General features: G+C 33.0%; 2 protein-coding genes across 4 annotated transcripts; one reads left to right on the forward strand and one right to left on the reverse strand.

The window, feature by feature from the left end:
- Positions 1-1,645: 1,645 nt before the first annotated feature.
- On the reverse strand, positions 1,646-13,235 carry LOC101221142 (plant UBX domain-containing protein 11). Of its 3 annotated transcripts, none has more exons than XM_004140822.3 (10): positions 13,076-13,235; positions 12,698-12,797; positions 10,497-10,549; positions 10,329-10,410; positions 7,943-8,008; positions 7,781-7,848; positions 6,500-6,697; positions 5,923-6,421; positions 3,002-3,277; positions 1,646-2,173 (listed from the first exon to the last, which is right to left on the reverse strand). In XM_004140822.3, the coding sequence occupies exons 2-10, from the start codon at positions 12,795-12,797 to the stop codon at positions 1,938-1,940; spliced, it is 1,578 nt and encodes a 525-aa protein (XP_004140870.1). In that variant the 5' UTR covers positions 13,076-13,235; the 3' UTR covers positions 1,646-1,937. The 3 variants fall into 3 exon arrangements, with proteins under 3 accessions (XP_004140870.1, XP_011656529.1, XP_011656531.1); XM_011658227.2 differs by having other exon boundaries at positions 5,923-6,424; XM_011658229.2 differs by lacking the exon at positions 1,646-2,173 and adding an exon at positions 2,398-2,855 and having other exon boundaries at positions 5,923-6,424.
- A 6,259-nt stretch (positions 13,236-19,494) lies between these two features.
- LOC101221382 (PTI1-like tyrosine-protein kinase 1) lies at positions 19,495-25,828 on the forward strand. The gene is made up of 8 exons (XM_004140823.3): positions 19,495-19,793; positions 21,096-21,270; positions 23,086-23,339; positions 23,446-23,572; positions 23,662-23,935; positions 24,828-24,960; positions 25,211-25,297; positions 25,383-25,828. Exons 2-8 carry the CDS (start codon positions 21,177-21,179, stop codon positions 25,512-25,514), a joined length of 1,101 nt encoding a protein of 366 aa, XP_004140871.1. The 5' UTR covers positions 19,495-19,793; positions 21,096-21,176; the 3' UTR covers positions 25,515-25,828.
- The last annotated feature ends 1,619 nt before the right edge of the window (positions 25,829-27,447 follow it).

Genomic DNA, 27,447 nt, shown 5'->3' on the forward strand with positions numbered 1-27,447 from the left:
TTTGGATGGTTTAACACTTAGCTATTTTAGAATTAAAGTAACTTTAGCTAAGGAAATTGGAAATTGGATTTAGTGTAATTAAAGTTTAGAATTAAGCAAGGGAGAAGATAGATTGGAAAGTGTTCTAATAAACAAGATGTTCTAGGATGATGAATCAATTCCTTATTTCATTGATTAATACATTGACATTTCATGAAATTTAGTATGAACTTACCTAAAGTTTTGAAACTTTTATCGGGATTATTTGTTTTCAAAAATAATCTTTTCTCGTACAATCTTAATGATTACTAACTTCTTAAAATAGATCAATTAAGATACATGACAATATACATGGTCATTATCAACTTTTACTATTCTTCTATCTATTTCCATGATAGACTAAGAATCATAGATCCAATTAAACATACAATCCTTCAAATTGAATAACTTTTACTATTCTTCTATCTATTTCCATGATAGACTAAGAATCATAGATCCAATTAAACATACAATCCTACAAATTGAATATTCAATTTAATGATAGAAATCGAAAAATACCCGAAATGGGAATTTTCAGCAGAAGGAGAATGATGAAGGAGATTTTTCGACAGCTAAGTCAAAAATGGAGAGGAAGACGAGAGAAGAGGGAGGTATGGAGGCCATTTTTGTAACTTTCATATAAGATAAAAAGAAATTGCCAAATTCCGGGTCAATCACTTGATCTTCATTTTTTAAAAATTTGGTTTGTAATGATTTCTCTACAATGAATTATTTTATAAATAAATTTCTAAAATACCTTTTTGGAATTTGCAAAACACTACAACTTTTTTTGCAAAATTAAACACTTCAAAATCTCACACTTATTTACATACAAGTTAATCACAGTAGTTGTTTTTTTCTTTTTTTGTTAAACTTTCCATGGATTTTCATGTGAAACTAAATTAGAAAGAAACTATACGTCTTTGTCCCTAAATATGAGCTAATACTTTATTGATAAAACATCCAAAAGAAAAATGGTTCTAACCAATCCTTTCTAATAAATTTTGATACGAGTGTGCTATGTCTCCTTGTATATCTTGTTTTGTGTGCCCCGTCTGTGACCAGACGGACTATGTATATATCTACTCCGAAAGGGACTAAGTTGCTGGAGGATGACGATCAATTAACATAAATCTAATACCAGTAAGTAAAAAGATTTAAAAAAGAGAAAAAAGTGAAAACTAAGGTGTATTGTTAGATAACGTAAGGATTCGTTCCTATGTTAATATATATCGTGGATCAAGAGGTAAAAAATACAATCCCACATATTGAACTAAAAATAAAATAAACACTAGTAGGGGAGATACTTCAAAATTCTCTTAACTTGAAACTTAGAGCAATGGATAACTAAGGCTCCATTTGATTTTAAAATTTTTAATTTAATTTATAAACACTACTATTATTTTTTTTGCTTTCAACCTTCTACTCATTTTTTTTAAAAAAATCTAAGTTTGAAAACAAAAAACCATGACTTTAAAGATTTTAGTTTCGTTTTAAAAATTTAACTACTGGTTCAGATGTTCAATAAAAATGTGAAAAACAGGGTAAAATTACTAAGAGGAACCATTCACAAATTCAGGAATGGAAACTAAAAACGAAAGTAAATTACCAAACAAGAAACACCATCTAATGCAGCAAGAGGAAAAGTGATTTAGACAAAGAGACTATTGAGTGTCATCTTTCAAAGCTTAGATACAAGGTGGTTAGATTTTGAAACTTTAGATCAAATATAATTCTAGTCCAAACTTGAGGCTATACTTCTCCTCTCTTTCTAAAAGAGTAGAGATTACATCCAAATATAGACTTATTTAATTTAAGATATATACAGTGCCATTATAATCAGCTATAAGTTTCAGATCATATTGTATAAAAGTAAAGCATTTAAGTTTCTCATCGGACAATCTGGTCTTTGATCATTGTCATTTGCTATCATTGTCACCACCATACTCTGTAGAGTTACCATTCCAAAAGGAATTCCTACTTTTGAATCGTTCTTCGTCGTCGTCATGTTTTAATGTATGAATGCTATGAATATTTGCTCCAAATCTAGATGAAGAAGATGGTTGCTTGCCTCGAGTATTGTTTCCACCCACCATTGCAGTTCCTTGGTTTGGTTTGCGGACATAGTGGTCCTCTGCTTCCAAAGAGTTATTACCTGAAACCATCCAAAAATATTAGACATTCAAAGGATTAAGGAGAAATTCATTTTAACCCGATAGTTCTCATTGAATCAATTTTAACCAGACTTACATTTCTTTTTAATATAAGAAACCGGCAATGCATTAGAACCAAAAGAAGAATAGGTAATCTAACAGCCATAACTTTCAATTTTATCCAATTGAATACTACATACAAATGAATAGTGAAATTAACAACTGATTGAAATGAATTAAGATCTTTTTTTTAAAAAAAAACAATAATAAGGTTTTGTATCTTGTTGATTGTATTATTAATGATTTATCTCAACAAAGAGACAGCAAAATTCTAGTGCTTTTAGTTGGTTTGTTGGAAGCAGTTAGTCCCTTCTTTGATTCTGGAGTTGCCATTCATCAATCAGTTTTAGTTGGCCCTTCATTGTTTTCAGGCTCATTCTTTGGGAGTTGTTGCGGTGGAGGCTTCTTCCTATTTGTTTTGGGTTTTCTTGGTTGGACAGATATGAATCATCTCGTTTAAAGTATTCTTCTTGGAAGAAGTGTTTTGCTGGATGTCCGTCACAGTATGTACATCTTAAATAGCCTGCTTTTAGTTCTCCTGTTAACCTATCATCTTTGTATCATTCGTACTTTTTGTTGCTTTCTTATTCACTCCCAAATAGAGTTGTATCTCTGAGCATTAATCTATTAATGAAAATATTATTAAAACAATAGACCTTTTGAAAGTTAATGAGAAAGAGACTGAAATGAACTAATCTTGAAAACTCACAGACAAACCAAGATTTTAACCTTAAAAAAAACAATTGATATCTTCAGGATAAGAAACTCACTATATTGTCGTGCGTCTCCCTGAGTTTCATGTCTGGAACTTGCTGTGCTCGCCCCTACCCCAAGATAAGAGAATGGATTCACATAAGATAAAATCCTTTTAACGAATGCAAAATACCCATCACTATTTTCATCTGAAGAAACACCATTGGCTGAAAATTTTCTTTCATCAGAGGAGGATGATGCTCCTCTTAAATCAGAACGAACTCCTTGATGTCGAACCATTATCAATGCTTGTCTGTTATGTAGGCCCAGGTCTGATAATGATTTACCCAAATCTGGAGCAATTTAAACAAATAAGACAACAGTCAACACCCAGCTTATTATTAAGCATATTCATGCCATTAAGTATATCATGATGATAAGTTCTAACAAAATTTCAAAATGGAAGTAAGCGTTTATTGAAGTACAGACCAGAAAGACACCAGTTTGAGTTGCACTATTGGCCGTACCCATAGGATGAAAGATAAACTTTAATCAGTGCCAACTGATCCTCAGTCCTAAACAATGAATGCGAGTCCAGTTGGTATTTTAAAGGATGGATGTCAGTCCAGTCGATATTTCTAAGGCACATGGCGGTGATCTCATGATAGAAACTCATAAATATGATCAACATCTTTTTCCTTTTGAGTCGGTGAAATCATGATCAACGTATTAGTATTTCACTCCAAGAAAACAGGACTATTAGCATGTATTCTATGTTCAAACTGTACCACTAGAAGCACCATCTGATTTACAAGTTCTAATTTCAAGGTGCTAAAACGGGAGCAAAATGAGTACAACCACTGGACTAAATGAAAATTGAAACTTGTGAATTCACTTGCCAAAATGAAGAAAATATATTCATGTGAAAATTTATACGAAAAAGCAAGGACATACAGGAGCAAAATGATATCAATTGAAAATGTTGGGGAGAGGGGTTGAGGGGGAGAGATCATCGGTGGATGAGAGGATAGAAAGAGAAAAAAAAATTGTAGGGAGAAGAATGAGAAGAAAAGGAAACGGCCCACACCAAAAATATATCATAAAAATAAGATTCCACATAATGCTATATTAACCACATAAACATATTTATCATATCACTCTCTAATGTGGTCTAACAACTTAATATTTAGTATCATTAGTGATTGAACTTTTTTCCAAACCTCATGGATTAAACATTTGAACTATCAGTTTTTGAGATCTAAGACTCAATATTAGAAGTGTACATGAGACCTCCTCCAGGCTTTGAAGTTCAATTTGACCACCAAGTTTGTAAGCTTTGAAAATCTCTTTATGGTTTGGAACAATTTCCTAGAACATGGTTTGACAAATTTACCACCTTTGTTAAATCCCAAGGCTTCTCTCAAGGATGTTCTGATCATACACTGACAAAAAGGTCTTAATCGGAGAAAGTTGCTATGTTGATTGTGTATATCAATGATATTGTCTTGTCAGGAGATGGTGTTGTTGAGATTACCATGCTGAAAAAGAAAATAGGTGGCAAGTTTGAAATCAAAGACCTAGGGAATCTGAAGTACTTCCCTGGAATGGAGGTGGCACGATCGAGGGAAGGGATCTCTGTTTCAAGTATACTCTTGACTTGTTAAAGAAAACATGTATAAATGGATGCAGACCTGTTGATACCCTTATAGAATTCAATGCAAAACTAAAAAATCTTGGTTACAGAGTTCCTGTTGACAGAGTAGTATCAGCGTTTAGTGGGAAAGTTGATTTTTCTATCCCACACAAGACCCAATATCTTTTATGCAGTTGGCACTGTTAGTCAGTTTATGCAAGCACCCTACAAAGAACACATGGAAGTTGTGAATCGCATTCTGAGATACTTAAAAACTACTCCAGGGAAAGATCTGATTTTCTAGAAAACAGAAAAAAAATGTATTGAGACTTGTACCGACTCTAATTGAGCAAGATAAATTACTGACAAAAAGTCCACTCAGGATACTGCACTTTTGTGTGGGGTAATCTTGTCACTTGGAGGAGTAAGAAACAGGGTGTTGTCACTAGTAGTAGTGCTGAAGCCGAATACAGAGCTATAAGTTTGGGAATCTATAAAGAGATCTGGCTGCATAAAGTTTTGATTAGGACTATGAGTTACCTATGAAGCTCTTCTGTGACAATAAAGCTAATATAAGCATAGCCAATAATCAGAACGAAACATGTAGAGATAGAGGACATTTTATAAAGGAGAAACACGACAATGATAGTATTTGTATCTCGTACATTCCTTCCCGTCAACAAGTTGTTGATGTCCTCACCAAAGGGTTACTCAAGCAGAGCTTTGACTATCGTTGGGCCTAATTGACATCTACGCTCCAACTTGAGGAGGAGTGTTGGAAATTAGGGGCTAGTGGAGTGTTTATAGCCCAAGGATATTTGTGTAATTTACTGTATGCTACTTTTATTTTCTTTTTTGTTTGGGCTTATTATAGCTTATATATGTATTCTTCCCTCTTGTACTCTTTTGATTATTAGAAAATAAAAAGAGCAGTGTCTATCGTGGTTTTTTCTCCTTGTACTAAGGTTTTCCACGTATACTTTGTCTTCTTCTTTTCAATAGTATCCTTTGAGCAAATAGTCTCTCTTTTCATCTATCATGTATGCCGAATGAGAGAATTTTATTAATGAATCAAAGTTATTGAATACAAAGAAGGAATCCTCTATTTATAGAGATTTAAATATAAGATGGGATTAAAAAAGGATAACTAAAAGGAAACTAAACACTGATTAGGGACTAAAATGTAATTAATCAAGGATTAACCAAGATTAATTTGAATTTACCAAATTACCCAAAACGTATTACATCATCTTTGCAATTAACAGTTTGGTCTATTGTAAAAAACTATGGAAACAAAGAATAATCAATAATATACTATAGTAGAAGCTATTGACTATAACCAAGAAATAAAAATTCAGATGATACCTTGATCTGTGAAAACCTTGCGAGGATATGGGATGGCTAAATCATAAGGTCCAAAGGTACTTGGTTGGCTGTTATCCACGTAGTCCTTGATCATCCTCAAGGTACTTGTCTTGGAAAACTTTTCCTGTAGGTTAATACCATTCAGCAGACGAATGTTTAAATGAACATCATTTGACGCGTAGTCCTTGCGGGCACTATCATTTTCTATAGCATTATTGTCATCAACAATTTCCTTATTTTCTCGGACGTCTTCCTTGGCTTCTAAAGAAATTGGTTGTGGAGCTCCTGATTGACTGGATTCTATAAGATTTGGAGTGGTATAAGAGTCATTCACAATTTTGGAGGTATTTTCAGGGGAACAGCTTTGCTGGTCTTGAGGATGTGCCAATGAACTTTTGTCTTTCCCAGAGGGCTCAGGGGATGATTCATCATTATTCTGAATCTCAACACTCAGAGAATGATGTACATTGGACTCCTTAATGTCTGCTTTGCTGTCTTCCTGCTAACAATACAAAAGAGAAATCAATTATAAAGAATATAACCTTTTAGCTTAAGGTAGACTATGTTGATATAATACCTTGACTAATTTTTCGGGTCCTTTCTCTTCCTCTACTATACCACTATTGACACCCAGATTTGTCTCTAAGGAACCAATATGATGATCCGAAGGAGAAACAGATGCCAAAGAGGAACTCCGTAAATCAGAGGGTCTTGAAGTCGATGCCTCAGACTTCTTTGAAGCAAGGGCCGCCGTCAAAACAGATGCTGTTGTTTCCTGCAATTCATCTTCGTATATAACTAAAATGGAAAAATGCTTTGATGCAAACAGAAAGAAGTTCTAACGGTGGATCAAAATAAAAAGTATTCTCAAAATATTGAAACAAATTTTAATTTTCAATCACATCATAGTGTCTCATCTTTGAAAAGCTGTGAGAAAGGAGAAGGGAAAAGTGAAAGGAAAAGAGAGGAAGGGAAATAGAGGGAGAGAAAAAAATGAAAAAGCCATATAATCCGAAAAGTTAATACAAAATTAGTAAAAATTGCCACCTCATACATAACTTGCCACCTCGACATGTAATGTCATTTGTTTGTTAATCAACTAACTTTCAAATTAACTCAGAAACCGCTTGGAACCATCTCCCAAACCTCAAGTACTAAAGTGTTAATTCTGAAACCCAATGATCAAATAAACACCAAACTAAAACTTCAGGGGCAAAAAATGTATTTGCCAAAAACTTTTCATTATCTTTTTTATCCAAATAAGCTAGTAAATAACTTTAATGCCATTCATGTACAAAATCAACTTTTCCATTCAGTCAACAACCCACACAAACCACAGATAGTAGAGAATCAATATCTTCAAAAAAGCACCAGAATTAGGAAAGACTAAACTAAAGGCCATCTTGGACTAGTCCTCCATGATTCTTTCAGCCCATCTTGGATTACTTTTAAGCACCAACTGCAAATTTCTGCACGTAAATGCTAACCCTGATTTTCTCTACAAGAGCTCTTTCACTTTTTCGTAAGTAGAAAGCTATTTTCTAAGCAACAATGCCCGCATTAGTAGGGGTGAGGTTAAGCAAGTTGCTATAAAAGAAAGTACGATCTGAAAGTGACACTTAACACAGAAGGAATAGATGATAGGTAGGTACATTAAAATTTCAAGAACCACCTAACATACATTCCTTTCTATTGCTCTTGCAATTCCAAATCCCTTCATCGTCATTAAAAATAAAAATCTAATAACTTTTACAAGGTATATCACACACCAAGAATCTGTGGAGCTCTGCGTTACAATAAAAAATATACAAAAACATATATAAAGAGAAAAAACAATTAATAGAAAATAGTTCAGTACCTGGATATGAAGACCCAGCCATGCCTTCTCTAAATTGGAAGCCAAAACCTCAGCACCAATGAAGCCCTCTATATAAAGAGAAAAATACAAAGTTCAACAGAAACGTATAATATATTTAGCTTAAACTGTAACAAATAGACGCATCTTACCAACAATCCTTACCATTTAGCCAAAGTTGTATACCATTGTATCCAACAGCTGTAATACATGGTACAGATTTCTGTGGGTCTGTAGAACATTGATACAAGGAAAAACCCGCAACCTTGAAAGGTATTAGAGAACAAGTCCAGCTAGAAACAGAGAGAAGATATATAGATACAAAGCTGAGAAGCTTGCCCAAGGAAACTCAAACTAACATCCCAGTTTGAGAAAAAACAACACTGACAGTGGACTACAAGCTTAGAATCGACGGACTTTCATTATCATAGAACTTGGATTTTCTTCTTAAAAGAAAAAAGCCCATTTCAGAACTTTAATCATTTCTTTTTCTTTCTTTGAACAAATCCATTGCCAGAGAATCGAACCCTGAATGCCTTATGATCAAAGATATTTTTGAAAAGATCTAGGAGTTTTGTACATACATATATATATAGACAAACTACACAATGGACCGTTGCTCTTACCCAGTTACTGAATTCTTGGGTGGTGAAGGGGAATAGGGACAGTTTACAGTGGAGGATCAACTCCTGGGGCAAGTTCTCTACTATGCCCACTTTCCTAAACTTGACAAAGGGGCCATGAAAATAAATTACTGATGGTCAACCTTTTATGGAAGTTTAAAGTTTCCAAGAAAGTGAAGATCTTCCTATAGTCCCTTGCTTATAGAAGTCTAAATAGTCATGAGAAGCTTCAAAGGAAGTTTCCAAAGTGGGCCCTCTCCCCCTCCATTTGTTGTCTTTTGTCTTAGAGAGATGAAAACTATGGATCACTTGTTTCTGCATTGTGAGTTTGCTCCAAATGGGTGGGGTTTTCTTTTTTAACTTTTGGGTAGCTAATTGCCTCCTTAACGATGGAGGGTCTTAATGGCCGGAGCTTTTGTGGGAAATTTGTACAGATTACCCATTTTCAAAGGCCCACTATCAAATTTTCAATGGAGAATGGCCTTCGTTCACATCAGCTGCCTTTGAAATTACCCACTTGCCCACACAGATGCACCCAACAGGTCCCCCTTTGCATCTCATTCTATTCCTGATCACGTTCCACGTTTCACTATCTCAATTCTCACTTTCAATAGTAACCAAACAATTTGTGGACCATTTTCATTTACTTGCTCCCTCGCTTTCACTTCTCACTATCGATCCTCATCAGAAAACACTTAACCGTTTAAAATGAATTTGAAAAATGAGACGGAATATATACTTCCATCAGTCATGTCTCTCAAGTTTCTGACTTCTCGCTATCGATCTCCTCATGTACACCTATCGGCTACCAAACAACCGATAACCACTTACGCTTCTCACAACTACAAATACTCATATTTCATTCATCTCTCATCATTCAACTCAACAGGAAAAACTTATATTTATCAATTTCGTTTTTGGTTTTGGATTAGGGTTTTTGATTTTGGTGCATGTGCTTGGGTAGAAGGTCAAGTTTTTTCCTGCAGTATTTGATGACTAATTTCAAAACTGTCCTTGAAGATCATTTTCCCGGCCGAGCTACGAGCCTATAATCTCATATTGGGAATATCCAACAAGATAACCAAAGAGAAGCTTACAGTAGACAGTTTCATCTCTTTAGGAGGGTATATTTGGAAGGTTTGCGGAAATGGACATAATCTTCAACAGCCTGTTACTCTACCATATCCTCCACAGTGAGGTGCATCACGAGGGAGATGCATCAGAGCAAAGGTGTTGAGTCCATGGATATTGGTGTCCCCACGACAAAATAAAAAAAATATCGGTTTAAGTATTAATTTATGCAATTCATGAAACAAAATTAAAAACTACTCAATTATTGCTAATGTTACTATACGCTACAAGAAAATTAGCTTTCCATTATTGCAGTTAACAAGTATGACAAGACCAATATGAAATCTAATTCATACTCGAGGACCACGGTCTAAGATGAAACTTCTTAAAAGTTACATACATAAAGTGAAACCCCACTCACACCTTAAAGACCAAATGTGTAACTTTTTTTTATTATTATGATAAGGTTCACTTTTTCGTTTCTCAATGAAAAAATACCTATTACTTTTAATAAACGGGGACTACAGAATACCTAGTACTTCTTTCCTTTTATCCCCTAAAAAAGTTGAGCCATGACAATATTCCATAACTAATCTCCTGAATACCGAAGTGAAACAGACAGTTTAGTTCCAAAACTGAAGATTAAAATTACCTTAGAGCTCAACTTGGAGATCCTAATCTATGGTCCTCAAATAGAAATAGCATGGCTTAAAATGTATAGATCCACCCCCCACCCCCCCAGAACAAAAAGCAGCTAATGCACAGACCAAAATTTATTGTCCACATTGTACCTCATGCCATGGACAGTAGCATGTGATAGAGATAAGAACTGAAAACTACTACTGAATATAGGATACATATTGATGAAAACTGTGCAGCATCCATACTTCCAGCAGGAATATGCAATAAAACACAGTATTTTGACACTGACTCAGCCACCTGGTATACGTATAAATGAAAGAACAGTAAACAGTTAGAAATGAAAGAACATTAATTGTTAATCCATATAACTGAGAGTAGTTTACCTTTGAACTTGTCCATGTTGAACTTTCCAATCTACTTGATTCAGCATCATCACCTGAATAGAAAGGGAGAAGCAGATAGAAAGGGAGAAGAATAAGAATAAATTACATGATACATCTGCAAAATTCAAAATTCTAACAGGGACATATGTATTTTTTGGATAAAGAAACATTTCATTGAACAAATGAAATAAGGAAAACCTAAGAAAGCTCTCCAACTGGAAAGAATGAAAGAAAAATATACAGAGTATAAGGGTGTAAAGCATTAGTAAGAACCAAATCAGATGGGTGAGAGGAGGTCAAGTTGGTTGAAAAGGACAGGAGGAATTAGGGGAGATGATGGCTTTTTGGGTACAAAGGAGGCTGGGAGGAGACAGGGTCTAGTCGTATGACTATTGTGACAGGGGTCGTGTTCATAAGGACCTCATTTTGTTTCACCGATGATCATTGGCACGTAGTAATACAACTTCAAAAAGGGTCAATGGTGACAAAATAAATAAATAAAAACTTCATTGTGGAGGAAGCGGGTAAGTGGACAGTTTCCAGCAAGAAATCAAATTGATTTTCTGTCACTCTAATGCAAACTTCCATCATATCCAAGCATCACAAGGTTTTGTGAAGTGGTCTACCCTTCAAGCATGGCTAATGAATTTGAAGTGCCGCAGCTCCATGTGTCCAAAGGAAAATTTCTGACTTTTATCATCCTCCATAAGATGGGGCTTTTTGTTCTCAGTAGTCTGTTTCATGTCCCTATTTTTCAAATCTCACTTGATAATCCCCCACAGTGTGCCAACCATTAATGGTTTGTTCTAGAGTTTTGGAGAGGAAGAGGGCCCTGTTGACTTGAAAAGGGCTAACAGAACAAAAGACGTTCTTGTTCCGTTTGAGGGCGTCCATAAGCAAAAGACAGTTGTCATGGAAATGTTGTCTATGAAGGATAACAACAGCAAATAGGCCCAGCAAGGCTAGTTAATTCGGGCATGGTTGGTAGGAAGATTAGTGGCGGATGGGTGAAGTTCTTCACAACTTTTCTACCAAAATTTGGTTCATAGCCTTTCATAATGCTCATAAAAAACATTATTAGCATGCATGTAGTAGGGATCATGTTCTGTCTAAGACCAAAAATTTGGGAAATTACATGCACACTACACAAAATTCTAAAACCTTAGAGGAATTTATAGACTCTTCTTTCTTCTTTTATTTTCCCTTATTTCTTATCCCCCTGCATTGCAGGCTCGGAAGAATGCATATTCATGTTATCCATAAGAAAACAGGATAGAAAGTAATTGGAATACACTCTATGCAGCAAAACAAGGATGGGAGATACTTTTACCCATGGTTGGCTAAAACTACGAAATGAGAGACTTCATCAAACAAAAGAGTGGGAGATAGCATAAAACAGACAAGGGATCCTAAGCCTACAAAGCAAGGTCAAACAAAAGGCCTCTAACCTATACCTTTCTCGGCCTTTTAGCTAAGATCAAGCTTAACAAAAGGCCTCTAACCTAGATTAAAGATGGAGTATTAGAAAAAGACGTGTATTGCACTCCATGTATCGATATGATTTTATTTTCAACAATAGACAAAACATATTCATTTGGAAAGAAACTAATACTCAAATAAACAAACTCCTAAAGGAGGGAATCAAAAAGAAAAACTTATTACAACGCAAAAGAAAAACAGAGATGAAAACTCCATGTATATTATCTTTGTATGCCTAAACCCAAATTGTAATACGACCCAAAAAGCACTTCTAGAAAATGTACAAACTTGTAAGCCTACTTGGCATTTATTATAAAAAGAGAAATTTCTTCCAATGGACAATTGTAATTAAGGAGAGCAGAATCTACTAAACTTTCTCATACATAAAACTAATTGTTTATATGTACATGGATTTGGATAAGATATCAATTTTTATACGGGTCATAATAATTCACCTATCCTGATAACCCAAAAAAACAAAAGAAGAAACAAGCTGATCTTTTATATACTTCTACAAGCAGTATTTCTAGGTTGGCTATTTTCAAGTACAAACATGCAGGAAAAATGGGATAAACTAGTGATATACATAATACACCATTATGTAGACCAGTAAGTCCCCCACTACTAAAGAGTAACAGAAAATTGTTGTTCAAATTTCTATCTAAAAGATATCCAAATCAGCAAAAGCATTGAGGAAGAAGGTAGAATGAATAGAAATATACCAGAAATATAAACCAAAAATAGTTTCCTTTGATTTTTGGATTCGACAATTGCTTCAGCTATGGAACCCTTGAATGCCAGCGATGATATAGACTGCTCCATCTGCACAAATAAACAATAACGATGAGGAAAACTCGCAAACACTAAGAACAGAAAGAAAGTCAAATTGTAATATTATATAATCGTCAGAAGAATCAAGACACAGACAAATGTCAATTATCTTCCCCATGATAAAAACAAAGCCCTTTATCACTGAGCCCGTTAAATCCCTAACTATCCATCAATCAATTTCCCAGACCGTGAACTCTAAAAGCAGATTCTGAGAAAACCCAAAACACAATTTGATGACCCAACAACATGCAAACAGAAAATCCAATCACCTGAACAAAATTCAGTGAATAGTGGACTGAGAAAGTTCGAAATGATGGGCTGATTGGCAATTAGCAACCGATGCGCAGTCGCGAGCACAGCGACTGCACTTTGGATGAAGAAAACTAGCGATTGCCACAATGTTCACATTCTTTTATTTTTTTTAATTATATTTTTCTTTTTAGATTTCCCTTTCAAATTTTAGGTAGAGAGAATGAGTGAGGTAAGTTTAGGGATAGAATTTAAAATTTTTGCTATATCAGATAAAGTTTTATTAAGAAACTACTTCTCACGAGAACTTATTAAATTTTAAACATTCTCACATTTTAGGTTAAAATTTTTTATTTTAATGCTTATTCTTAATATAATTTTTTTAACTTACAATAGGAAGAGTTTGAAAAGTAAGTAAAATTTCCATTCCTACCATGACAACTATGTTTTGTTTCTTTTTCTTATTTTGAAGTTTACGTTTACCTTTTTTTTCCTCTACATTCAATGAAAATTTGTTCTTTTATTATCAACCTTTCTTATACCAATTCCATTATTTTAGATGGTAAAAAATAGCAAATTGGACCAAATATGTGAAATGTGACGAAATATTAAAATTTTGATTTTTACTTGAATGATCAAATTACCATATTGTCCTTAGACTAAAGTTAGTGAGAGCATCCAATATTTTCTTGAACAATCTGGATAAGTGACTACATAAGATGTAGACATCTAACCCACTAAGTTCCACTAATGTTTAGTGGAATGTTAGGTGTTCAGATTTGGTCAACTAATTACATCAAAGACTTTTGAAAATTTTTGTAATTTTTTACTCGCAAAATTATATCAAATTTACTTTCCTTTCTCAAATCTCGACTCTAAACTCCACCTCCAATTTCCATCATTCTCTCCAATTTTCCTTCACTTAATGGATTCCACAACCCAGTTCTAATTAAATCCAAAGAATAACGGGTAACTCTAATGGTGGTCTCCAATTCGAGTTTGTGGGGAGATTACGAGGAACGGGAAGCTACGAAGGTAAGATTTCTTTTAACCCTAATTTTGTTTTAATTAAGGTAGTTTTAAGCATGTGTTAATCTCTAAATTGTTTAGATGCATCTAGAGTAAAATTGTTCATGTTTTTCGCTACACATGTCTCGCTTTCCTTCACTTTGTGGGTTTATTATGCAATACGTGTTATGTGCAAAGATCAATCCTAGATATGTCATGCAAGACTCTAATAATGCGACTAAGATGGCATCTAGGTTAGAGTTATGTGATAAAAGGTGCATGTCCTACCTATGTGTTGCTAGATGCATGATAATGAACGTTAGTACAAGTTTTCCTCTTTCTCATCCAATGCAAACAACGAAATAGGTTTTCTGGTAAGTCCAGGGTTGAACACAGAGAATTAGTTTCCTAAATGAATCTATCTCACATCTTGATCCTAGGCGGTATGTATACAGGAAATTTATGCATAGTATGGTTTTCCTAATTATTTACACTATGGTACGAATAAGAGTAGCATGGTGGATATGGGGTGAAATGTGATGAAACATGAACTCATTATTTAGGCAGGGAAATGTAAGAAAGTTTAATTAATTAAGTTTAAATAGGGAATTTTAACATTTCGAGGCGATACAAAACAAAAATTAACTTAAGAATTAAGACGAGCAACCTCGTGGTGCCTTCACCATACTTGCTCGCCTTTTGGGACCCAAATACTTAAAGTTATTATATTATTTGTATCTCATCTGTTTGTTTGAATCATAAGCAATTTGTCTTTATTAAGGCGAGAAACCTCTTGGTGCCTTCCCCACACATCGTGTATTTCTATGATATATGCAAGGTACAAATTTGGCGACAAGATTGTATTGCTACAATCTCCTTATTGTATGATTAACAAAACACAAGTCATCACACGTCAAGTGATAACAGTCAATATTTTATCTTCTCTCTTGAAAAGGATAAGGTATTGATGGCCGTATTTAGTTAATCATAACTTATAATGCATTCAACCAGAGTCTCTAATGTTAAAACACCCTACATTATGCAAACAATTAACTAAACGTGCAATGAAAAATAGACAGAGACATAAATATGGGAGAATGATAGAAGGAAAACATCGTGATCATAAATAAAGCTTTAGGCCTTTCGGTCATGGAGTCAATATTACAACTCAATGCAAAATAAAAAAATGAAACATAGAAAAGGAGGCAAGCTAGGAGTGTTCATACTTTTTGGCTCTGATGTTTGCCTTTTCACTTATAGGAAAATTAGTTGAGGGAATCTCTCTCTTTTGTAGACTCCCACCAAAAGTAGAGAAAGGAATGGAGGGAAAGCTTTTGCTCTCTGCAATAATTTTTTTATGTTTTTGCGGGTTGGATTAGGTTAGTTTTTGTTTTAGGTTGGATTTGGTTGGATTTTATATGTTTTTTCAAGTTGGGTTTAGGTTACATTTTTTAAAATTCGGGTTGACCCAACCCAACCCAAATTGCTAATATTATTAAAATATATATTACAACTTATAAATATTATAATTCATACATATTATTATGAAGTTTTTTTTAAGTTTGTAAGAGATATATTGAATTTTGATATTTAACACTTGAATTTTATTTTAGTTTTATGAAATTTTAGTTATTAAAATGTGTTTTAGACAAATTTAAGTATTACAACTTACTAAATAATGTATTTAAAAAAATAAAGTAAATAAATAATTTGACAATCCAACTCAACTCAACCCGAATTTTGAGGGTTGGGTTGGATTGGGCTGAAGAACTTATTTGGGTTGTCAATTTGGACCAACTCGAAAACTCGAGTCGATCCAAAAAATCTCTCTAATCCAACCCAACCCATTTACACCCCTGTTTTTTATTTATATTGATGATTGATTGACTGTTAAGTATACTTTAGGTTCACTGTATGACTGATGTGTGTTCCAACAGAAATAGTAAACTAATATGATCGAAGGTACTTCCTAATAGGAAGTTAATTGTTCACCTAGCAAGACCTGTAGTGACCTCTTACTGGATATTTTTATACTCATCATTTCTCTATGTTAAACTCTTCAGACAGAGGTAAAAGAGAAAAGTAAGTTGGCAAGCGACAAGGACCCGTAACTTGCCATATGAGACTCTACGTTCTTGCTTCAGTTATTTCCATGTTTTCCATTATTTGACTAGTAGATGTTTTTCCTTTTTGTTAAAGAACTTGGTGAACATTTTAGGTTATATTTTCTTTAAAATTAGATAGGACTTGAATTAGGTTATTTTTCTGAGTAGTTTTTCCTCGTTTGTCAAACTCTTGTTTTCAAATTGTTTGTTTTACATTTTGTTTAACAAAATAAGTAAATTTTTTGCATTGTTTTAAAGTTTGAAAATATTATTTATTTTAAGTAATGACCTCAGTTTAGATTCTAAAAGTTTGGTCGTTACATTGTGGCCTTGAAGAAAGGATTAAGAAGATACAGAAATTAAGAAGGTTGGAAAAAAAATCCCTAATTGATGGTTTGGGTAGGTGGTCGGAAGATATGTACGGATCATCAAGGGAAGAGTGTTTAAATTATGGGGTATTTTGAAGTTTTTGATAATTTGGTAGTTGTATTATATATATTTCGATTTGGTCATATTAACAATAAAAATTTATTTTTGCTATTTTTCTAAAGTGAACCTTAACATTTATCGGGTCAGCCCTTATGAATATGGAGATTGTGAAATAGATGTTTTCGATTTTTAGCATCTTAAATTGTTTTATTTTTACTTGGATTATTCAAGGGCCCGTTGTTTTAGGTATTCTAATTTATAATGGATTATGTAAATCTGTGTTATTCTATTACCAAGTGTTGTTGACGAAGACGTCCAATTTGGTGAATATTTTAAGCATACGACAAGTGATCTAGAGTTTTTGTGCCGAAGTGTCTTGGTATCTCATTATTTTCATGTGTCTTGAGAAAAAACACCACATAGAGGTGTCACAACTCTTTGACGTGAAGTGAACATGACAAACATGCAACAACGCCGTGACATTTCAATATTTAACCACTTGTTTTATCATGGCTTCAAGTCATAGAAACATGGAAAGATGCAACTTTCTTTTGCTTAATTCGTGTATTTTTATTTTATTAATTAAATTAATATAATGTGATTATATTAACTTAATTAATTTGTAGATGTGTCAAATTTAATTTTAATTTTGCATGGATGTTTTATTAAATTAAAATATGTTGCATATTTTATGTCATATAGATTTAAAATCTCACCTTAGAATAAACATATTCATCCATCATAGTGAATACAAATGTTATATTATATAGTTGCATGATATAATTAGCATGTACATGTATCTAATTTAAATATAGGATAATTATAATTGGTAGCAATTTTAGAAAGTCTATAAGTGATAGACTCACCATGATCCGGGACTCACCAGAAAAATAGCAAATTTACATGTTTACTTTGGATAAATGACAAAATTTAAAATTTAAATTGTTAACATAACAAAATTATAAAAAATGAAAAAAAAAAATTGTGCTGCAAAAATATCCTAAATATCAAGTCAAAAAACTCGCATCCCAAATACAATTACTCCAAAACTCAAAATACCTCATAATTGAATTAGGCTCCCAAATTACAATCATTTTAGCTCTCCCTCCTTATTTTTACCTTACCAAAACAATCAAAGCAATTAAAAGCCATCAAATCTCCAATTTCCCCCCAAACTCGTTTATCTTCTTCATCTCTATTGAAGCCAATTTCAAAACCTTCCTCGTTCATCTTCTTCATCTCCATTGACGTAAAGCGCCAAAAGCCATAACTCTCGAAAGAATAACAGTCGTTCATAAAAATTCCTTTCAACTAAAAGAAAGGTTTGGTTCAATTGATGCATAAACAAAGTTTGTTTTGCTTTTTTTTTTTTTTCTTTTGTTCAGCTTTGGTTCCTACAACTTAATTAAATTGATGGTGAATAACCCTTGCCAATAAAGTTGTATGCAAACTAATCTTGTTAGGGTTTATGTTAAACAAATAAGATATAATCTAAAAATTAGTTTATTACAATATTAACATAATAAATAAATAACCTAAATAAGAATACTTCAAAATCTTATGCAAAATACATATTTTGAATTTTTTTAAAAAAATAAAATTGATAGCTAACTATAAAAATTTATTAACAATTCCTCCAATATACATTTATGAACATGTAGAAAATAAACTGTTTAAAATAATACAAAATAAACAAATAAACAAATATATATTCAAAACTTATTAGAAATACATATTTTGGAAATTCAATATTGCCCTATACGTTTTTAATATAATTAAAATATATACTATCGATTAATTAACTATATAATTTCAAAATCATATTATATATTAGTTAACTATATCATTTCGAAATGTTAAATATATTAATATTTATTAAGGATCTGGTTTCAGTTATGATATAATGGAATGACTAATATAGGATATGAATGATAGGTATTTCATTAATATATGAAAAATTTGATGCAATTTCCTCCCGCAAATAATCTCATATTCAATTAGGATATAACCAAGTAGGGGAGTTTCCAAAATTCGGCCACCTTGCCCATGATTGAAACTAAAATACACTATACTTTAAATCTATAAAATATCCTAGAATCAGAGGCAGAATCAGGATTAACCATAAATGCACGCGACTATATTTTACTAAAAATCTTATTCCACCAGCATTTAGTTATATTTCGCACCATGTAACTCAATGTTGAAATTTCTCCAAATGTCTCAAAGGTCCATCATTTCTATTATTAATAGACTTCGTGAGATTTTGTTATATTTGTAATATTTTTAAATAATGTTGTTATATATCCTAATATTTCAAATCTAATTGTTATAGTTGCAACGATTTTTTTAGCTAAAATGTTATATCATATAGTTATATATTTTATTAAGTATGCCAATTCATCATCCTTTAGTATAATGATAATGTTATATAATGGAAGTGTGTATTGTTTTCTATTTTTTGAATAATGTAATTGTTATGTTATTTCATGAAATTGGAAATATATTCACATGACATTACTTTAGTAAACTAATATAATTGTTATAATGTCATTAGAATGCATGTTATAAGGTTAAATTTTCCATAAAACAATATAAATGTTGTATGTTGTGACATATAAACTAGATCACCAATTAGTTTTAAATAGTTTAAAATTAATTGAAGTAGAGTTATGTTTAATATTTCTACTATGATTAGAAATAGGTTCATCTTTATATTTGTTATATGGTTAGAGTAAATTCAACAAATATATTAAATTTGTAAGCAAAGAACATTTTGTCTAAACTTTACTTAATTGGTATTAGTGTTAGAAAAAAATAGAAAAATTAATGATGAAAAAGAAAAAGGTGAGTGCTTTTGTCTGTTTCTTTCGTCCAATTTCTCTCGTGTCTTCGATTTGTGAAAAAGAAAAAGTTTTGAGAAATTCAGACTCAAAAGTTTGAGAGAGAAAAGGAAGAAAGAGAGAGTTGTCAGCTTGGCGTCGGCGTTTGCTTCTCTGTCATTCCCTTTTTTTCTTTTTTTCTTTTTTTTTTTCTTTTGTTCTTTTGCTTCGCCTTGAATCGAAATCCAAAATACTCAAAATCCTTCGAGAAAAAAAGGAAAACAAACAAACAAACAAACCCCATCCATTCTCATCTGTTTTTTTTGTTGTTCTTTCGCTTCTTCGTCTAATTCATCCACCCCATAAACCATCTACAGGTACTTCCTATTCTCTCTTCTTTGTTCTTCCACAATTTCTGTTTTTTTTTTTTTTTTTTTTTATAATTTGTGGTTGTTTGCTTTCCAATCTGTTCATTTCTGGTACCAATTTTTCCTTTTTACGTCTTATATTCAGTTGGGTTTTCAAGATTTCGTTTTTTTTTCTCTTTCGTGGGTCAATTTCTGCTGAGTTACCTTTCTTTGATTGTTTCATATGGCGTATGGATGTAATTTTTTATTTGGGTTCATCCTGAATTGGAGATTTTTTTCCTTAATCTTACACTTCTTTTTTCGGATGTTGCGTATTTCATTCTGATTTTGAATTTCTCTTACTTTCTCGATGGAAGACTCTGGTTCTCGTAGGCATTTGGTAGTGGTATGAATCATCCATCTCTTGAGGCAATTATGGCTTCTTTTTCCTTCTCTATTCCGAAGTCCATTTTGTTAATTGTTTCTTGTATTATTCTTAAAGATCATTCCTCAATTTTGTAATCACTTTATTCCTTTTCTTCTTTGAAAAAAATTATCCTAGTAAAAGATTACTTTTGTCAATTCTCTCTAATTTAAATTTATTTGACGTTGTGGTGTTAGTTTCTGGAACATCTCGAGGCTGCTAAATAGTAATAATAAATTGATTTTCATCCAAATAGTTTTGTTCAGCCAATCAGATGATATGTGTTTTTTCAATGAAATCAAGTTGTGTAGAGAACAAGAAACAAAACTAAAGAGGATAAATCTCTGTTGTTACCTACTCAAAAGAAATGAAATGTTGTCTAGAGAACCATTAGTCGTAGCTATGCTCCCTTTTTCCAACAGCTTGGTTAGCAAGCTAGATAGAGCACACTCGACAAGTTTATTATTGGTAATATAACCTTTCTAAAAGATCATTGTGTTGTGAGATCAAGGGGTATTTATAAATTTAGGCGTCGTCAAGTAGTTAACTTTGGGTTGGATATTGAGATTTGTGTCTAATCCAAGAAGTTCAAGCTCTTAATGTGTGGACGTGGACTCCTATTATTCTGGTGAAGGTCTCTGATACTAACAAGAATACCAGTTAAAATTTAATGCTTGTTCAATCTACTTCTCTTGGCATGTATTTTAAGATTTTAAATCCACTTGTTTACTTTGAATGTGCATAACATGCACAAATTTTTCATTTTTTGCTCTGTTTTCCCCCCATTGTTAGTAAGGTAAAATACTATTGTTCTTGTGCAATCACTAGTAATTTTTTTGTTATAACTATGAAAATTTACTAAAGGCCACTGTTGTTGATCTTAGTGAAACTGTCCTATCATTGTGCAGGCTTATGCTCCTCCTTTTGGTTACTTATTACATCCAGATAACAATACTGAGGATTATCAATATCGAAGGAAGAAAGTGAGGATGCGCAAGTGGCTTTGTTGTTTTTGTCAAGTTGAAGAGACTAATCAATCAACTGAAAATGAACACCTGAAAAGCCCCAGTAATTTTGGAGATGGTTAGTTTTCTTAGCTACTTTATGAATGTGAAAGAAGAGGGAATGTTGTGTATCTCCTAGGTAGTATTTTATTTTTATCCACTTTAACTATGAGTAGAGATAATTTTAATGAGAAAGAGAAAAGCCCGTCAATCAATTAAATATGGAAGTTTGGGGACGGATGCAAAATCAATTCCTGGAATTAGGCAAGAGGTCATGGACTCATATCTTACAAAACACCTTGTTGGTTCAATTATCCTTCAAATATTATGATTACCAAATACATGAATAATATTAGAAAATCTCCAAATTTCTTGACTATCTTATATTATATTATCTAAGCTAGTATTATTCAGCAAAGACATACGCACATATATTTGATGGAAGTGATGAAGTCAACCTGAAAAACAAAGTGAGGTTCAGAGAATTGGATCTAATAAAAAGTAAATTATGAAGTGATTGAATATGATAAGTGGTGTGGTGGAATTGAAAGTCAACTTGAGGGAATGTTTGACACAATATTTTGTGGTTCTTTGTGTAATATGCTTAATTACAATTCAACGTCTCTTTTGGTGGCCATCTTTTTAAATTCAAGAAGCTGCTTTGGGGCTATGTTTGGCTTGGAAGAAACAGGCCAAAACCCTAAACCTTCATTTTGACGCTTTCAAAGAGAAAATCTCCCATTTGCTCTAGTCTTGAAGCTCTAGAATCATCTAGAAGGTGATCTCATGATTTTGAAATGAAGAACAAAGAATGAATCGAGTTAACTCTTGATGAGGATCAAGTTAATTTACTACCTGACAGTGATATTCAATAAGATCAAGGTTCTTCAACCAGTAGCATATACTTTGTTGATCTTCTATGTAATCCTTTCTTACATGCTAACATTTTCAAACTAATGAACCTCTTTAGTAGACAAATTGTTTTGAGGATCATTTTTTTCAGCACATACTTGAACATATTTATACAGTGTTCTGTATCATGCTGGTGGATGCTATTGGACTTCCCTGTTTATTTGGGTCTTAATATTTGGAAATAGGATAAAAACGCTGATCTGTAAAAGTTTGCCCCTATTTTATTTCTAAAATTATAAGAGGCTATTGGACTAATCACGAATAGAATACAAGCTAGAGGCAGAGGGGTGAAAGAATTCCCTCCCCCAAAGAAAACTAGTGAAGAACTGCCTTCCAATCATGAAGCATTCTAGCTAGGCTATAAATACAGAAATATTTCTTCAATGAAAAGTTGCATATGCTATGTGTATGTATATCAGTATATATAAGAGTCTACTTCAAATGGCCAACCCAACAGGTGTAGTTCGATAATTTCTATTTGGTTCATTTTGTGTGTTGTAAAGATATTTACTCTGCTTACCTACACTGAAGATTGGTGCAAGTCTTTTAGATTTAGTTTGTTCATGTGCACACACTCTTTTGGCATGAATCAAGGCTCTGTTGCACTCAACACTCGTTATCTACGCATTAGCATTAGACTAGGAGATGTTACCCAAGCCCATGACTCTGCAGACCAAGAGGTATAATATGTGTATATATATCTTCTTTTTTCCCCTATTGTCTTAAGTCAGGTCTATAATATGCTTTTCTGTCCCAAGTTCCAACTTCCTTGTTCATATATGTATGTATATTTTTTCTTCTGTAGTTCCCAATTGGCTCAACACATTTGCTCTTTTATGTATGTCTTTTGAAATTTTATTGGCTTTTTCATCCAATTGGGCACTTTTTAAAACATTGTGTATCCCCTGTTCATTTCTCTTCTCTCATCCATCTTCTGAAAACGTTTGTTCCACTGAAGCTGTACTATTTTTCATGCATTTAGGTCATCTAAGGGCCTCAAAAGTGCCAGCTGTTGTTAAAGCTGAGGCACAGAAGGCAGCACTACCAATTGAAGTGCCTACACTCTCCCTGGAAGAACTGAAAGAAAAGACTGATAATTTCGGGTCCAAAGCGTTGATTGGAGAAGGTTCTTATGGTAGAGTTTATTATGCAACCTTGAATAATGGGAAAAATGTGGCTGTAAAGAAGCTTGATGTTTCATCTGAGCCTGACAGTAACGTTGAGTTTTTGACTCAGGTTTGTTAGATATTGGAAAAATATTTCCATGACTCTCTTACCTTTAACTAAATTTAATTTTCCATTCGCTTGACCAAATATATGGTCTTTTATATCCTGACTGCAGGTTTCTACAGTATCAAGATTGAAACATGAAAATCTTGTTGAATTGCTTGGGTATTGTGTTGAAGGAAATATCCGTGTCTTGGCTTACGAATATGCAACCATGGGATCTTTGCATGATGTCTTACATGGTATCCCATCCTCTTTTTCTATATGAATATGTTGCTTGTAACTGATCAATGATCAGGCCAACTGATACAAGTCCTCTTCATGATTGAAGGAAGGAAGGGAGTACAAGGAGCCCAACCTGGTCCAGTGCTTGATTGGATGCAGCGGGTGAGAATTGCAGTTGATTCAGCCAAAGGGCTGGAGTACTTGCATGAGAAGGTCCAACCTGCAATTATACACCGAGATATCAGGTCCAGCAATGTGCTACTCTTTGAGGATTTTAAAGCTAAGGTAGCTGATTTTAATCTCTCCAACCAAGCCCCTGATATGGCTGCCCGTCTTCATTCAACTCGAGTTTTGGGAACTTTTGGTTACCATGCTCCAGAGTAATGTTTCTAAAACTCTCTTCTCTCGTTCTTGGTTAATTGTATGAAAACCTCTAGATAGATAATTTAGGAGAGTTTATGCTTTTGAGCATTTGTTCAAGCCATGATAAGTTGTCTTGAAAATTTTAATATTGATTTGCATAATGATGGCAGAGCCCTTTGGCTTAGGACTTCAGTTTGATTAGTTTTCTTAAATATATCTAAGTGCATACAAGGTGGGAATTTTTGTCTTTCTGCTTATATCAGGGATGAAAGGATCAAAATTATTGATACCACTTTCCACTCTAATATTGTGTTACGTGTGGGATAAACCTTTATTTTTTCTTTAGTCCTTTAAGGACAGCTCATTAAGTAATGATCTTGTTGTCCTACCTTAGTTTCTATGAGGCTCCTTTTGTTGGGCAGCGTTTGTGTCAGCCTCATTTATTTCCTTTGGATAAAAGATAAGAACAATATTTTCGTTTTGCCCTTCTTTTGCCTTATTTAACTTTTAGCTCTGTTCTTAAAGTGATATGTTTCCTATCCAAAAAGCAAAAAGTAAAAAATAAGATGGTCAGATTATAAAACTAGTTTTTGTTTCAGAAAATTGATTAAAAGTTGGTAGCTTTTTTCTCAATCTTATTTTAAAATGAGAAATAAAAAAATTGAACTTTTTTTTTATTAAGAACGCAGGTGTCTCTTTATGAAATGTGATAACTATTGTATAAAAATCGAAAACATAAAACTAATAATGAAAATGTTAACAAAAGTGGCTTAAATATCAAACTAAGGCCTTGCGCTCATTTTTTCATTATCAAACTAAGGCCTTGCGCTCATTTTTTCATCGATATCCCTTTATTCTTACCCTGACCAGAAACCTGAAGAAATGATTGTGGATTATGTCTTTCTACAGATACGCAATGACTGGACAGTTGACTCAAAAGAGTGATGTATACAGCTTCGGTGTAGTTCTACTTGAGCTTTTGACCGGTAGGAAACCTGTCGATCACACGATGCCTCGCGGACAGCAAAGTTTAGTCACCTGGGTGAGTTTTGTATATTCTTTGTTAATTTTTTTTTTCTCATTTGTCTCCTGGACGTGTGTTTTGAAAAGCGTTTCTACGCACTCTTCTCAAAAAGAGCACAAGTAAGGCACCTTTGTGAGGCAATTCCTCGGTTCCAGCTCCATAAAGGCTGTTAAATATTCCTGCGTCTTGTGCTGATAGAACATTGTCTACAGTCCTATTCATTTTTTTTTGTAGCCAAAATATAGTTTGATGTATTTAATTTCTCTAGGCTACTCCAAGGCTAAGCGAGGACAAAGTAAAGCAATGTGTAGATCCAAGACTTAAGGGAGAATACCCTCCTAAAGGAGTTGCAAAGGTACTCCATTACAGAACGAATGGTATATAAGGTCGGAGTTCGTTCAGCTGATTAACGATTCTACTTTTCTAATTTGGCAATGCAGCTAGCAGCTGTGGCCACATTGTGCGTGCAGTATGAAGCTGAGTTCCGACCAAATATGAGCATCGTTGTGAAGGCCCTCCAACCTCTATTGAAGCCCCCCGCACCTACAGGCCCCCCTGCACCAGAGTCTTGACGGCGATGTACATGGTTTCATTCACCCTCTGAGTTTGAATTCTTGCAAATGCGTCAAATAGTTTTACTCTAATATGCAGCAACGATATTTGGTCGGGTAACATTATGCATATCCCTTTTATTTCATTGTGTAAATGCCTAGTTTGGATGCGTTAGAATTGCGGTACGGGGTTCCGAGTGTCTGGATGTGTGAAGTATCTGTTTTTGAATAATAATGATGGAGTTATCCCCCCAATTGACATTTTATTCTGCCTTCTCAAAACTGCAGAGTGCAGATTTACCTGAGGCTAAATTAAGTCTTTTTTTCTCCTCTTATATTTTTGTTCTTCAAATCTGATCTAAACAAAAACTTGCATTATTGAATTTCACTTGCATCAAAATGAACTGAGCCTCGTGGGAATTGAGATTGCACACAGCCGCACGGGGAAAGGAAATTCCATTTTTGTACATTCTACTATAGACTTCTTTGAAAAGTAGCAAGTATGTGTTCCTTCCCAATATTGATAGGGTTATAATTATGGTAATCACTAGTTCACTTTTAAACTTTAATAAAATTGGTCTTGTTGGCGCTCTCTCTTTCTGACACATAAATTAAGAACAATGGCAACTGATGGAACATGTTGGATACACATAACTGGGGTTTGTATATTAAAAAAAATGAAGCATAGTATATTAAAAAGATGAAATATGGATAGTGGATCATGATTTACATATGGTATGTGATGATAATATTATAATCAAAATTAAACCATAATTATTTTTATTTTGGTGATTTTATTAAAAATTTCTTTCCTCCATCCAATCTCTCTTCGTTCATTCTTTTTTATTTTGTTCATCTCTTTCAAATTTTTTCAGTGAGTAAGGATTTATGGTTATATGCAAAGTTTGTTAGAGTATATGAAAAATATATAGTATATTATGTAGTTCATGCTTCGCAAAACTTTTAGGGTATATGAAAAATATATAATATATTATGTAGTTTCCGGTCAACAAATTAGGGTATATGAAAAAATATATAGTATATAATGAAAAATATATAGTATATTATGTAGGTATACGAAACATATAAAATGTTGAAACGGAAATGTGAAAAAATTAGTTGAAGGAGGTTTCTCTAATTGTGTTGTAGATGGAATTGAAATAAACGGCAAAACTGATTGGTGAAAACATGGACAGGGCTAGAAAGGTGAAATGTGATTTCTCTAATTGTGTTGAAGATGAAATTAAATAAAGTCGTATAAATTATTTAATATAATATTATCATATTAGATTCAACTTTATACCCTATTAAAGTTATTTCTCTAATAAATGATATCCTAATATTAAATCCAAATATAAATCTAGATTATTTATTACATTAATTATGGATGTTATAAAATAGATAATATTATATGATATTATATAATTATGGTATTATATTATATATTTTTTTGAAAATCAATTTTATTTATAATTGTTGTGAATGTTAAAATGGTCCTAAAAAATACAAAATCTTAATTAAGAAAATAAATAAAATTTTGAGATATGGGTGGAAAATCAATCTAAAATAAGTGATTTATCTAAATACATCTACATAAATAAGTAATACAATTCACACATCCATATTATTCTTAAAGATTTTTAACGAGGTTGGTATACTACTAATATACCAATGTTGTATTTGAAATTCCATGCCAAAATGAGTGTTGATACATCAAAACATCGTTAAAATAGATATTAATTATATCATTGTAGTATGTATATATTTACAAGAGTTGATATTTAAAAGAGAAAATGATCTCGTACCCTAAGTTTAAGACAAACAAAACATTGCAAAACAAGACAATGAAACTATCAAATAACCGAACACATAGAAAGAACACACTCACATACATCTCAAGTCAAGAAAAAATGTCTCAAAGAGAAAAGTCGTCATGGTTCCGCTCCCCCTAACC

This window comes from Cucumis sativus, chromosome 6, assembly GCF_000004075.3.
Source record: "Cucumis sativus cultivar 9930 chromosome 6, Cucumber_9930_V3, whole genome shotgun sequence".
Taxonomy (NCBI): Eukaryota; Viridiplantae; Streptophyta; class Magnoliopsida; order Cucurbitales; family Cucurbitaceae; genus Cucumis; species Cucumis sativus.